This window comes from Centroberyx gerrardi, chromosome 10 (genome assembly GCF_048128805.1).
Source record: "Centroberyx gerrardi isolate f3 chromosome 10, fCenGer3.hap1.cur.20231027, whole genome shotgun sequence".
Lineage (NCBI taxonomy): Eukaryota > Metazoa > Chordata > Actinopteri > Beryciformes > Berycidae > Centroberyx > Centroberyx gerrardi.
Window position 1 is genome coordinate 18,604,528 of NC_136006.1, and position 15,231 is coordinate 18,619,758.

Below are 15,231 nucleotides of genomic sequence, written 5' to 3' on the forward strand. Positions count from 1 at the left end.
TGTGCTGGAAAGCATAGTCCCTGGTTATACTTTGTTTGTGCGCCCGAGTCTCCAAACAACTTTGGTCTTAATATTTTAATGTTTACCACGCATATCAATTCATCTGATATCCATGCAAAGCCCGCCTCAGCTGCTGGGGGCTCCGCAGTGTTGAGATAGCATTAATAAGGAGGTTCCTCTGGGCTCTCTAGTAGAAATAAAATAGAGCAAATGGTTTGTGTGTTCCTGTCTCCCTCTAGGCAACAGCTATGGGAACGAGGTGGACTGGATGGACTCATGTGGGGAAGAACAGCGGCTATGGCAACGCATGATTGAAAACCCTGAAGTCCCTCAGGAGTGTACTCTGATGCTGAGATCCAGCATGCACAGGAACAGCACATGAGCCGGACTGAAGCGGAGATGGAGAGAGAGGAAAAAGAGAGAGAGCGGAAGAGAAAGCAGCGGTGAAGGGGGTGAAGACCAAGCTGGCTGGGGAGAGAGAGAGAGAGAAGTGGAACCGAGAAGAAGTGAAACAACAGAGGGTCCGGCAACAATCAAGGACTCAAAAGCCTGAAAGGAAACGGCGGCTGAGAGAGTTTGATGTGTTATTCTGCAATACAGAGCTGATGCCATCCCCTGTCCCGACTCCCTGCCCCCCTGAGCCATCCTGTCCAGACTCCTCCTCCCGTCCAGAACAGCCAGTCATGCCTTACACACTCATTCTCATGAGCCCCCTCTGCCCTCCAAAGCATCTAGTCATGACCAAGCACTGCTATTTACTACTGTATATTAAATACATGTACTGTATGTAACTTAACTCTACTGAATAAGCACATGGTGTGACTCCTGATGTGTCTGTCCACGTCTCTGTGGTTCCTGTACAACAGTCATTCCTGCTTGTGTTGACAACTGACAGACTCCATTTGCAAGGCATTAGGCGAGGCATTGATCAAAGCATGTAGAGACTTTTACATTCCCTTTGCAGACAACCAAACTGCATATTGTTCTAAAGCACACAATGAAGCACATGTTCAGATTTATCCCCTCATTAACACTGAAAATAGTAAATAGACATAAATTTACATAACACTGTATCAGTGTGATAATAAAAAACTGCATGATATTCGAGGAAACAGAGATAGCAGAACAAAAACCAGGTTAAGCACTGATAATGACAGAACAATGGCACAACTGTATGACATCTCTGAAGCCTGCTAACTTTACACTTACAACAGGGAGTGTAATTGTGAGTAACCGCATTTCCAGGGAGCCTGAGGCGGCGGCTATGTGTTATAGAGTGAGTCAGCACTGAGGCGGGGCCTTCATCTCAGGAGGAGCCTAATAATGAGTCACTGACTGTCACCTTGTCCCTGTCGCCCAGAGGCTCAGTCTGCGACCCGGCACTACCGCATCCTGTGATGAATCACCTAGTTCAGAAAACGGATTCTGGAGTTGAGCTGCGTAGTGCCATTCTTCATGCGGAATGCCAATTATGCCCCCCTTTGTCCTTGGTAAACCCTCTGCTCTGAACTGCCAGAGAAAACAACCGTTTCACAGTGCACAATTATAGTAATAATACATGGTGTTTACTGTACAGCATAATGTAGATGAGAGGCGTGTGCAATACCCGACTACTGAAGAAACTCTAGACTTACAGCATGTACTTTCTCTGTTGTGTGTCCGCAAGTCTGGTATCATAGCATCGAATTCACTGTAATCAATCCTATTTTGTCTCAAATGTGTTACAGGAATATTTTGAAATAAACACACATCTTTCCATAGACTGCTTTTTTCTTTTCTTTTGAAAATATTTCCGATGATAAATGATTTTATATGATTGACTAAGAGGTTTTCTTCTTGCTTTTTTTGTAAACTTCTGAAACCCTCTCTCTGCCCCCCCTCCATCTCTTCTCCCTCCCCTCCATTTCTCACTTTTCTACCCAGCACTTGGCCCAAGTTGGCTGGATTTGCGCACATCTCTTGCACTGACATTCACACATGAAAGATCACGTCCGCTGTGATAGTCTTGAGAGACGTTTTTTAATCAGTGTCATGTAAATTCAGACGTATAGATGTACAGCGCACTGACAGACCGGCATCACTGTCTCTGCACTGCACATGTGCACATATTCCAAACAGTGTCTGAATACATCGCTATTAGAAAAGTGAGACATAAATATTTAGACAGCTGAAGGTTTTTCCAGTTTCATACATAAAAAGAATGTTTTTGTACAAAATAGTGAAACACATTTCTGTTTTGAAAATAATAATAAAAAACCATACAGATAGACAAGACACAAGAATCAATATGATTGTAATGTATGACCCATTCTCTTTAGTGATCTCTTTGGATTCTATAAATCTTTTTGCCGCATTCTGTATCAGACCAGCACCATGACTGACATCCCATCCTATTATGGCAGATACACACAACACACGCACACAAACATACACACACACACACACACACACACACACACACAGCTACCGGATACAAGACTAAATGAGCCATGAGTTCAGGTAGGAGTGTGGGTGGTTTGACAGGTCTCTGACTGAAACAGAAGATTATAGATAGTACTGTCTGCTGTGACTGAGTAGGAAAGTTTCACGGTAAGGTCTGGCACAAGATGGGTGACGGTACAGGGAAGTGCGATGACAGACCGGGGCCTTTTATGATTGACAGGTCTGTCCCGCCTCCTGCTGCAGCACCATCTCGTCCTTGCGGATGGGGAAGGTGTCGATGGTGGTGAATATTTCGGCCGATGTAATGGGGAAGGTGTAGCGTTGCTTGTCCATGCCCTGCTTGTCTATCAGCACCATGTTGTAGGACCTTTGCGAAATCCGGAGCAGTAACCTGGGTGATACACACATCAGCTCAGTACGCAGGTGAGGTGAGGGGCTGGAAGTTATGAATATGTGTGTGTGTGTGAGTGAGTACCTGAGTTGCAGGGCCAGTCCTGGAGGGAGAAGACTGTGTCGAATACGACCAATCTGTGCTGGGTAAGTCCCAACCAGCTCTATCACTGTCACATGCCTCAGGTCCAATCCACACTGGGCATGCTGTTCCCACAACAGAGAGAGAGAGAGAGAGAGAGAGAGAGAAATTGAAGCATATTGGCCTGGTTTGTCGTTTTATAGCTTTGCTATTGATTCCTATCCAGGCAAAAGTAAATTGAGCACAGCCCATATTAGAGAGGATATAAAACCCTACTGGACCAAGCTGGCAACTGACACCAACACCCAGTAAGATGGAGAGCAAGAATAACTCTTGATAACCAAGCAACCAAACAGATCCCAAGGCCCACCGCTTTTAGGTGTTTCACCTGCTGAGTGCAATTTAACTCGGGCTTGTCTCTCAGCATATCACCCAGTCACTTTGAAAGGTCAGGCCTTTTAAAGACAGCTCTGACTTAATGGTTTCTGACGAGCCGGGGAAACATCCAGCCCCAGAATAGCCTTATCAGAGTGGGTGTCAGCATCGTTTATTCATTGCCGTGACATTTTCTGTTCATCAGGAGCTGAAATGCTGCACCCCGCCCCTCTCGCTTTCTTTCTCTCTCTCTCTTTGTCCAAATCAAGCAGATGGGCAACAGGGAAAACCCAGCACACAAACACAAACACACACACATACACACACACACACACACACACACACAAAGCAGTACCTCCTTGCATGCAGCAATGGAGAGCACACACAAAATCACTGCACTGAAGTGAAAGACAAATGCATCTCATAGTCATAAAGCATGTTGACTTCCATCAGTTTATCCATTCCTCTCCTCCCCTCGCTCTCCGTCTCCACACCCACACCTCTTTCTTTCCCCGCGAGTCACGTCTCACCTGTAAGTTGGTCATCTGGAAGCGGTAGTTATGATTGGCAGCTGTGGGGGCGGAGATGATGAGGAGCCGTCGTTTCTCATAGAACTGGTCCAGCAGCGCCGCGGCCGTACGCACGCCCACGTTAATGTTCATGGCTGTGACAATGTGGAGCGTAAAATAAAGTGATACGACAAGACATGACATACGACAGGCCCGGCTGCTGAAACAAGATTTAATCACCACACAACAGCACAACAACACGACGTACAGTGTGGCGCTGCGTGATTTCATTCTCAGGCTGTTCAGCAGATGGAGTCAAATAATGCGCTGGTCCACCTTCGACAGTAAAACACATCCCAGAAAAACAGTAAAAACACAATATTGAGCTCCAATAAGTGCTGGGGGCGTGTTGTATAAGATGGGAGCTGCAAAACACAGTCTCTCCCATCAGACAGCGATCCACTCATTCACGTCTCACAGATGCAGACGGTCGATGGAGGGGCATCCAGTATTGATCAGCTGGACGTTTCTAATCGATGGACAGCGCGCTATGACAGCAGACATTCCCATTTTCACCTCCGCTGAACCGCTCACATGGAACCAGTTTAGCAAAGGGTACGTGAGGGACAGAATGTAATGTCTGTGTGTGTATATGTGTGTGTGTGTCATGCATGCAGTACGTACGTGCGCAGTTTGTGTCTGTGCCGGACCAGGTGAGTCCGGACTGGCACACCCTGGCAGCGCTGCCCTGGAGCTCGAAGCCACCGGTGCAGGTGAACTCGCATGTGGCGCCGTAGTTGTCTCCGTCACTGTCACACTTCATGTAGCCGTTGTCCGCAGGAAACAGGGGGCTGCAGCGGCGCACTGCACACAGCAAGAGCAAATCATACCAGGCAAAACGTTAGGGAGCGTGAGGAGCAGCAGGGCGGTGTAGAGAGAGTAGAGAGACTGGCCTTCAATCAGAGGAACCAGGATCAAGCTCCTGTGTTGGCAGGCATCTGCCCTGCTGAAGTGTCCTAAAACAAGCTACAGAACACAAGGCCACAAAAACATTTGATGGGCATATCAAAAAGACTCCTACTCCCACCTCGCACTCTGACAGAGAAGCGGCAGGACCCTTTGTTCCCCGCGCGGTCGAACACAGTGTAGGACATCTTATGGAGCCCCTCTGGGAAGTCTGATTTTGAAGGTTTCCCTTTCAGGATCACACTGCAAAAGACAGTCTCAGTCTCAGTCTCACACTGTGATCTCCCTGTTCAGAGTAGAATGACAGCTTGTCCAGATCACAGGATAAGAACACAGTGTACTGAAGCAAAATGGAGGGGAAAAAGTCTGGTAGAAAGAGGGGGTACAAGGTGAGGGGTGAAAGGTTGAAAGGTCAGACTGACTCTGTAAGGATGCCATCTGCAGTGTCTACGCCCTCTGGAGTGTCCCAAGTCACTCTGGCTGTCAGCTTCCCTGGTTCTGCCCACTTATCCTTCAGATTAGGACACTTGATCACTGGAGCATCCATATCTACAGAGAGAGAGAGAGAGAGAGAGAGAGAGAGAGAGAGAGAGAGAGAGAGAGAGATCAAAAAAGTAAAGTGAATCTTTGCTCTGTAGTGACATAAAGCTGAAACAACCTTGAGAAGTTGCCTCACAGAAAGTTAGGGGGAATCAATGCCATGCCACAAACAATATTGTACTCCAGCAAGGACGTGATGGCTGCGGCGGAGCGAGATCTGAATGAGTCTGTGCAAGCGCACGCAAACCCTATGATTATCCACCTTTATCAACGCTGCAGGACTATTCAGCCACGCATATGATTACATAAGTACAGTCATTATACCTCAGCTTTCCCCTGCAAAATAGCGTCATTTTGACTCCAATTTTCAGAATAGAAAACTAAAGGCTGCAAAGACGTCAAAGGCTTTTTATCACTTCCTGGTGATGAGAAACAAGCTGTATGTTTGTGTGTGTGTGTGTGAGTGAGGGTTTGTGTGTCTACAGGTCTGTCTTGTACAATTACCAAGTTAATTATATAGTCTTGTAAGAGAGATTAGCTCATCCAGCAGTCTCTGAAGCTGGTTTGGTGCCTCAAGCTTTGACCAGCACTGCAGTCATGAGGATACTAAACCTATTTAAAGGTCTTATTTAAAGTTCTTAATTAAATCAATTTATTGCACGGCAGGTTTCCACAGTGCAGCCCGGGCATTATCTCATGCAGTCAGCTAGGATTCAGAGGCAAAAGGATTCTGGTTCATTGTTTAATATTCCTGCGGCCTGAAGAGTGAGCTGCAGGCTGCATTCCTCTGGCTCGATAACAGAGTGGGAGTCGAAATTATGCACAAGCACGTGCACATAAAGACACATAAAACACTCATGTACAAACACACACAGCCTTACCAACGCAGGTGCTGTCTCCAGCGCTCCAGAGCTTGTTGTGCTGGCAGGTGGCGGTCTTCGGGCCCTTCAGAGTGTATCCAGGGGAGCAGAAGAACTCGCAGCGAGAGCTGAAGTAGGAGCCGTCCGAACACTTGTAGCCTCCGTTAACAGGCATGTCCAGCTTGGGACACCGGATCTCTGTCAGAGGGAGCACACTGTTACTCTGAGCTGCTAAACAGCTTTCCTTCATTCAGTGTTAACGTGTGTGTAGTAAGCTTAGACTGATATATATACGTTTGCCCAATATATGAGGCCAATATTGGCATTTTATTAAAAATCGGATATCGTGCAGTAATATATGGTGGATATGATGAGGCTGTTTGATGACATATTTATTGTATAACTGATCAATACTACACTGGTTGTCTATAGGGAGCCCTTAACCTGAATTGATTCTAATGTACTCTTAATTGGTTTCCATCTATGTAGGAATATGTTTATTATTATCATTCTTATTAGTAGTAGTAGTAGTAGTAGTAGTAGTAGTAGTAGTAATAGTGGTAGTATTATTATCCTGAGTTTTAATGTCCTATGGTCTAAATGCTGTTTCTGAAGAGGCTTTTCCACCATGACAAGAATAAAATTCTGGGGGAAACACTGAATACTTATAATTCGTTCATTTATAGAACCTGAATATCAGCTACTGGCAGCTTCAATTCAAAAATATCAGCCTTCAAAAACTCATATCAGTCGCACCCTAGTGTGCATGTATGCACTGTATATATGTAAAGGAATGACAACAGAGTATGTGTAGTGTGTGTGTGTGTGTGTGTGTGTGTTCAGGTGTGTGTTAGCTCTCACCTCGGCAGGCGTAGTTAGCGGACCAGTGTTTGCTGGCCATGCACACCACCTCTGTGCTCTCAGCCTCGTACCCCCTCTTGCAGCGGATCTTACAGCGCGCCCCCATGACGTTCTTGTAGTGCTCCCCTCTCGGGGTGCGGCAGCTCACGTCACCGTGCTTCACCTTAATGGGAGCGCACCACGGGGTCCCTAAAAATGGAGAAGGGAGAATTGCATCTTCCAAACGGGATAAGGAAACAGCTCACACCTGAGAAGTGCAATTTCTATTAAAGGAAATGCCATTATCTTTTCATGGTACATCTTTTGAAGCTCCACTACACAAACAAAGATGGAGAGAACAAATGTTGTTAACAACCATATTCAACAATAAGCGTGGGCTCTAGCAGATAGTTTTAGTCACAGCAGCCTCTGTCAAAAGTACTTACCCAAAGATCTTAAAAGACAGTCTTTATAAGTTGGAAAATGTGAAAACCCACCCATCCTCTGAGTACAGACAGATACGATGGATTTGTCATTACCTTATCTGCAACTTGCCATATCCCACAGTGTCTCATGAGGCAAAAAGAGAAGTCTTGCATGAGGGAAGGACAGATAATGATGTGTAGAGAGCACTTGAGTTTCTGAATGTGTGTGTGTGTGTGTGTAAGTGTGTGATAGAGAGCGCAGTAGAGAGAGTGAGTGAGTCTGCGGAGTGCAGCTCTTTATTGTCACTTATCACTCTACTTAGAGGGAGCTGATTTAATATATCAGCTCTCTCTTTATTGCACTATCCCTGAATCCATTTCCATCTCTGGAAGCTTTTGTCTGTTCATCCCTTCAGATCTAGCTGCATCATATGAGCCCCAAATCATGTGGGTGATTAGATTAACCACGGACATATCAGCGTTATTTTTGAACAATATAGCCCTAACCATGAGGGATGAAGATCCATCAAAACGCTGACTTTGCCTCCAGCTTTCCTCCTCCCACGTTGGATACCTCTGCCCATCTCTACAACGCTTGCGTAAAAATTCCTTCTTTGATGCCAAGTTTGAGGGGCCACAAGGTTCGTATTCCAATTCAGGGAAATAAAATCTGCAGTCTATTTCCCGCTGGCTTGGGACAAACACTCACCCCTGTGGACTTACACATACACACACACACACGCACACACGCACACACACACACACACACACATGCAGAGCAGAACACACACCAGCTTAGGCTAATCTCCAGTTGGAATGGTGATGAGTATTCATAACATAGCGGACCTCCCTCTCTCGCTCTCCCTCTCCCTCTCTCTCTTTCTCTCTCTCTGCATGTGTGTGTGTGTGTGTTGGCAAAATCTCCACAACCGCTGAGTAAGAGAAAATAATACTACATTTGAGCTTTTACACAAGGGGAGTTTGGTTTGGCCTGGAGGATAATGTTCCGTGTCTAACTGACCCCGAATTTAAAGCTAGAAGCTACCTTTACATAATTGTGTCAGTTGGTAATGCTGACTGAGGCATTGCCTTATGCCACCTTGTGACTGGAGGAACTTAGTAAACTCTGGTAGAGCGGCATTTTGTATGGGGTCAGCACACCTTGATCTGCATAAAAATGAAAGAAAACACATTTCTTTTCATCTCAGTAGAGCTTGTCCCTAAAATGAAAGAGAATCTTGCCTTGCGAAAGTCGAGTCAATTTTCAGAGTGTATTTATGATCCGATCACTCCGTGTGTGTGTGTGTGTGTGTGGAGGGTGTGGGGTGGGGGGAGGGTGTGTGGAGGGTGTGGGGTGGGGGTGGGGTGTGTGGAGGGGGTGGGGGTGGGGAGTCACCTTTATATCTACGAGAATACCAGTCTTCATCATCTCCATAGGCGTACTGTCCCGACCCTGGGAAAAAGAGGAGAGGAGGAAAGGCAACTAATAAGCAAGAAAAGAGCAAGGCTGCGTTCAAGATGTTCAGCAATGTTTGGAAGCATTGTGTTGGGCTGTCCTGCAGGCTTTTACTGCAAAACAACACAAAACAAGATCAGGCTTTGCTAAACTTTTCATCCAACATAAACCACATGGGGTGATCTGTAAAGGATCTCTTGGACAGGACACATGCAGAGGATAAACCTCAAAAGATCCTTTCTTTCCAGCTGCTTTGAAAAAATGAATCTCTTAAATACAAAGATTCACTTTGTTCAATCCAGTGGTCTCTCACCACCACTTGTGTTCAGTGGTGCTGCGTGATCACCATAGCTCATACTTACTGTAGATAAGCATCCACATTGATTGGTTTGACCTTTTTCTAAGCAGGCAGCACCTTTAACAGCAAAATACCAAATCGCTCAAAACATCAACACACTGACAAAGATATTTAAACTACAAAACAGCAGCTTCCGAGAGAGATTTTAAGGAGAATTGAAATGTTTCTGAGTAGTGGCCATAATGCAAGTCTGCTAGAGGAGAGAGTGGAGCGGTTCTGATAAAAGACAAGCGTGAGGGGAATTGTGATGAGCAAGGAGGATTATTTTAGGCAGGAGGAAGGGATGGGGGAGATACAGCAGGTCAGGAAGTGATAAAACGGAGAGGAATGAGGAAATGGGTGAGGAAGGGGTTAAAGGGGAGGAGGAGGAGGAGGGGGTTTGGGGGGTTGGGTGGGTGTTGTTTAACCTTGGCCCCAGGATGTTATGAACCCCGGTGTGAATGTGTCCTCTGTTCAGGATCCATGATGGACACAAGAGAGAAGTGTTCCACCCTCCAAAGCGGCCACAAGCTCCCGGCTTCATATATCAGCCACATGTTGAGCGCGTCTCCCTCCGCGCTCCTCATCAAATAAATAATAAAACGAAATAAAAGCTGTCTAGACCAGATGCCGCGAGTCATCAAAAGAAAAAACATACTGTCGATACACACAACAAACGCTGAGGTCTTAGCAGTCAGATCACACAGCGTGGCTTCTACTGAGCAAGCCCACGTACTCAGTGAGTCAGATTCAGATGTCTGAGGGGAAAACTTTAGACTCTGGTCCTCAAGACAGTCTTAATGGAGGGAGCAGAGGAAGGTATGGAAAACGAATTACAGGTGTGTGCGAGGGAGTGTGAGAATGTTGCTTACAGCATATTGATCAGCTCTGTAACAACCTAGAGGACATTCATAGCAGTGGGTGTTAATAATATGACACCCCCTGTATCTGCTATGGTAACTAAGCAAACAGCACCGCACCGCACAGCAGGGCTTCACCTTTTGTCAAATAGCAGAGCATTGATTCCTGAGCATCCACTGCCCTCAACGTGATCACAAATGGTGTAGACTTATATACTCAGAGTAACAAACAATAGATTCACAGACTCCATCACATCTCAGCATCCTTATGTTTCTGTTCAGTTTTATTTTAACACCACAATCCCAGGCAGTTTTCTGGGTGTGCCTGGATACCCAGCAGACGAGCCCAGGATATTTCCCCAGAGAGGGAGGCAGGCGGGCGGGCGGGCTGCTTCACTCAACTCCTGTTAGAGGAAGCTACAGGCAGCAGAGAAGGTCTGCACTGTTTGACACCTAATTAGCCTATCTCCCCTCTCAAACAATACCTCCCCACAATCTCTCACACACTCTCTCTCTCTCTCTCTCTCTCTCTTTCTCTCTCTCTCAGACACACTCACGGTCACTAACCAGCCCACTTTATCAGCCCCTCTTATCCCAATCCCTTAATTCCTCTACTCTTCCTCAGGTTAAGGAGTCCGTCAGGTCATCAAGTCAAGTTCAAGCCCCACACCGACAGACAGGAGATTGTCACTATACATAAAATGTATTTACTCCCCTTGACTTTTATGCTCCAAACTTCAAAGAAGTTCAATATACAACCATTTGGGATTTTTAGTCAAAACTCTGTCAAGTCCTCTTTTCTATCAAAGAGGAATGGAAAGTCAAGAAATGTATGTGGAAGGATAAAATTCCAATAGAAAAATCTAGTTTATAGAAGTATTAATGTGTTTTACTCACTTGGGGCAAACGGTCTCGCCGGAAAAAACTTTGTTCAGCATTTCATAAAATATATTATTTATACTTCATCTTGGAGTCAGAGTTAGACGTTTTGAATAAATTATCTCTCTCCAAACTTGTTCTAATTTTACCTTTCTTGCGGGGAAACTCTTAAACCATGTCCCTTCGGTATATCTTAATAAGATTTTATGGTGTGGGGTGTATTCTGCATCAGAAATCTGGAGCACAGTGTGCAATACCTGCGTTGCCTGGGGTTTCAAGGAAAAAATAGATCATCCATCACTGTGAAAATGGAGAAGCTGCACTTACAGTGTAGCCTGCCTTCTCTCCTCTAATATTACTATTAGAGCAGATGTATAGTGTGGATGCACTTTCCAGTATTTTGTGTCCAATTTCTTTATTAGCTTCGATACATACACATTCCTGCAATGATACATTTGAAGGCTTTCAGTTTACAGTCCACAACAGACAAGGGGTTGTAACATTTTATCTTCCATAGAGTCTGAAAAAAGAAAGCTGACAGGATGGAGAATCCTTTGATCTCCCCCTTATTGCTTTCACCTTTTTACTGCGGTGAAGCCTTTGCCAGATCCAGGCTATACTAATCCAAACAGATACGGGAAGAGAGCGTTAGCTGTATTTCATCCACATGCATCTCAAATAAATCTGTCAACAGGCTGAGGTGGGATCTCCTTTAAACATCTCATTCTCCTTGTTCTTTCCCCATTTCAAAGAGTTCCACAGAGAGAAAGACGTCAAAATGTTTATAGAGCAGGCAGGAGAGCAGCTTTGCCTTTCTGACAAACCTCGAGGAGAGAATAACCTTTAAGTTACAGAGTCTGATAGTCCAATTAGCTTTTCTCTGCAGGCCTGTAATAGGAATTGTCACCATACAGAAGCTTATTACAAATAAATGTTGGACTATGGCTACAGGCAGTTCTCACACAGCATAGGAGACACTGAGCCAAAAAAATAAAGTGTCTGTCATCTCTCTTTCTCGCTCTCTCAGTTCAACATCCTATAATTACATCATTCTTTTTGAAACATTTTTTAAATGATTTCTATCCGGTTTCATACAAGCATGCCTACCGCTCCATACTTAATCAACCGTCTCTGAGCCTCAGGCACAAACTCCTGCTCATGAGTTTTCGTTTCCCTCTCTCTGGCAGAGACACAACGCAACTGCACAATTAGAGTAACCGTTCTCCAGTGATGGTTTTTTACTGGCATTTCCCTGGGTTACATCACAGCGGCAGGAGGACCTATCTGCCCTAGACCCACATCAGTACAAGACATCATGGAAAATATGAGCAGGCTTTTACTGTAGATGGGTTTGTCTGTGAGAAGAAAAGTAGAACACAGAGCAAGCATGAAAACGTCACCCCAAAGATTCCCATTTTGAAAAAGAGGGCTGCTGTGAAGCACCTCAAAACTGCAACACCAGTTCTTTTTATAAACTTTCTTATTAAATGACAGTGACACACACACACACACACACATCCCAAGCATTTCATTCTGTTGCACTACCAGCCACATCTGTAGGCATGCACACACAGCTGATAATGGGCTAACTGACCCCAAAAACAAACACAAACACAGTCTTGTAAAATAAACTGCTCATAAATGCACACACACACACACACACACACACACACACACACACACACACCAGTGTCCTGAGTGTCAGTTTGACAAGCTGTGTTTACCCTGTCAGTGTAAATCTGCCCAGCAGCTTGTGTTCATGTTTCAGCCTGTATGATCATACATCAGTGGTGAGCCACACTCTACAGGACATATATGATTGAACTTGCACACTTACACGCGCACACACACACACACACACACACACACACACACACATACACTCTTGCATCTATACTTTATCCCAGCCCTGTCTGAGCTTTGAAGTCATTTCAGCTTCTCATTACTGTCCAGTCTGTGTGTTTCACCGCAGGCTACAGTCCCTGCTCTGTTTGAGTCCATCCATCTGGATAGCCTGTATGTGAATGTTTCCTGTGTTGGATGTTAGTGCTGATGGTTTTCAGTGTGGCGTGTGTGTATGTGGGACAGAGAGAGAGAGAGAGAGAGGGAGAATTTCCCTTCAGTGTTTACTCAGCACCAAGACATAGAAACTCATCAGCCAAGTACTGTAAATAGTTTCAGCCTGACCAACATTCACAAACATGCAGATGTGAAACTCTCTCCCGTTGTTTAATTCATAAAGCTGATGAGAACTCCCCTCTCAGTAAATTTAGCAAAGCAATAAAAAGTGGGGTAAAGGCAAATAAAAAAAGTGAAAAATTGCCCTCATTTGCAGTAAAAATAACTAAGCTAGCGTTTCAAACTTGCTGGCCACACTGGTTTGCAGCTATTAGGTTTTCATTAACGGCACTGGCTGAGCGCTCCGTGCAGAGAAACGTCCCCCAGATGCACACTGCACTCCCCCCGCTGTCCTCCCCCTCCACGTAAACACAAATGCGGTTCACCAAAGCCCAGCGGTGCAGATAAGAAACCTTAAGAGCATGTAAAAGACAAAAATCTTCACCTACGACGCGATCAAAGCGGTTCATCTATGTCCAGCCTATAAACAGTGATATTTCAATTTTGTACTTACAGATGAAAATAAGCTATTCGATTATTTGACCATTCTGGTCTCAGTAGGGTTAAATATGTCAAAGAGGTGAAATTGGGCCTTTGCCAGTCCTACCTTCATACCCTGAGCAGAAGCAGAGCTGGACAAACACCAGTACCAGCAGCCACATGTCCATATTCAGGCGCGGGACGCTCTTCAACATATGAAGGCAGCCTGCAGGAAAACTTCCAGCGCATTCCTGCTTTCCAAAGGCCCGCCTCTTGCTCCAGAAACAAGGCAGGATTTTCCTAATAGAGTGAGGCCCGGCCGGCATGGGGCACGGCAGATACAGTATTAGAGATATTTTTTTTTACTCTTTTTGCTATATGCCTATACCCTTTTGATGTACACAGTAATGTAGCCCTAGTGGAAAATAAAAATGAGGATAAACTATGACCTCTAGTCGGTTATCATCACAAGGCAATGTAAACAAAACAAAAACATGCTTTTTCCTATAAGATTCCACATCCTCATATACTTGCTATGATATATGCTATGGGTTTATGTCATTAAGATTAATCTTAAATATGGTAAATTCCATTTTGCAAATAAAAAGGAGGGTAAAACTGAGTTTAGGTGGGTTTTGCCTCCACTACATCCCTGGTCATGCCATTATATCTAGCTAGTAGCTACTCTCTCTCACACACACACACAAACACACACACACACACAGACACACACACACACGCCCCAACACCAAAAAAATCACTATAATATAGTGATAATAGTATAATATAGGGATCTACAGTGTGTTTGTGATAAGTTTAGCGACCATATTGTAATTTATTGTGTTTTTTTTTATCTCCTATGTTATTATTATGGATTTTCTATAAGCTGCAAAATATTTTGGCTTGACACACACATACACACACACACACATAGTGGGAGCGCTGAGTGAAAGTACAGGGCTGGTGAAAGACTAATCACTGTTTAATTTTCTCCTCCACAGCATAAGGCTGAGCTGCAGCCCGCTCTGCAGTCTGAGGGGGCGAGTCTGCACATGAAGGTGTTGAAGAGCTCCTTGTCTTTACAGGAGACAGGAAAGGAGGGCGTGTGGTGAACCGGGCCCCCACAAGCGGCTCTCCTGATCTGTAATTATTCATGAGGGTGCATCCAACCATGATGCCTGCTTGGGCAGAAAATGTCCGTCTCAGGTCAAACGAGGGAACAGTTCACCAGCTCTACCTTTGCTCACCTGGGTCTGCAGGCTCGGTCCCACTTTGATGTGGCAGTTACAGCCGATGTTTTTGGATTTATGGCTCAAGTCTGTCTCTGGGTTTTGTTTTGCCCTGTTTAACTGTTGTTTACGTGGACTTACACTTAGTTGGTGTTCTATTCATGTGCATAGGCTATTGAAGAATTGCCTTTAGGTTTCAGCATTTTAAAGGATATTTTTCCAGCTAAGGAAACTCCCTCCTACCCAGACAGTGCACTCACATGTAATTACTGCAGGCACTCCACCATAAAGGTAGTGAATATTTTATTACATAGCACACAGACAGCGTGTCTTGATTTTAATGCATAATAGACTACAATTTGAAAAACTGTCTGACTGCTGCTAAAGGTAACTGCTCTACAATTCTACACTGCCTGCCTCCGAGGTGATGATGCATCCATAGA

General features: G+C 44.9%; 2 protein-coding genes across 4 annotated transcripts in view; one reads left to right on the forward strand and one right to left on the reverse strand.

The window, feature by feature from the left end:
• The window catches only part of sytl5 (synaptotagmin-like 5), a 39,841-nt gene extending 38,100 nt beyond the window's left edge, over window positions 1-1,741 (forward strand). For both annotated transcript variants that reach the window (XM_071919692.2, XM_071919694.2), the window contains exon 18: window positions 240-1,741. In XM_071919692.2, coding sequence (XP_071775793.2) covers window positions 240-382 — 143 coding nt within the window. In that variant the 3' untranslated portion in view covers window positions 383-1,741. The remainder of the gene's footprint in view (window positions 1-239) is intronic.
• A 259-nt stretch (window positions 1,742-2,000) lies between these two features.
• Window positions 2,001-13,758, reverse strand: srpx (sushi-repeat containing protein X-linked). Of its 2 annotated transcripts, XM_071919767.2 has the most exons (10): window positions 13,687-13,758; window positions 8,826-8,882; window positions 7,026-7,214; window positions 6,186-6,362; window positions 5,187-5,313; window positions 4,886-5,007; window positions 4,483-4,662; window positions 3,820-3,953; window positions 2,918-3,039; window positions 2,001-2,833 (listed from the first exon to the last, which is right to left on the reverse strand). In XM_071919767.2, exons 1-10 carry the CDS (start codon window positions 13,745-13,747, stop codon window positions 2,650-2,652), a joined length of 1,353 nt encoding a protein of 450 aa, XP_071775868.1. In that variant the 5' UTR covers window positions 13,748-13,758; the 3' UTR covers window positions 2,001-2,649. The 2 variants fall into 2 exon arrangements, with proteins under 2 accessions (XP_071775868.1, XP_071775867.1); XM_071919766.2 differs by lacking the exon at window positions 8,826-8,882 and having other exon boundaries at window positions 13,687-13,727.
• Window positions 13,759-15,231: the final 1,473 nt, after the last annotated feature.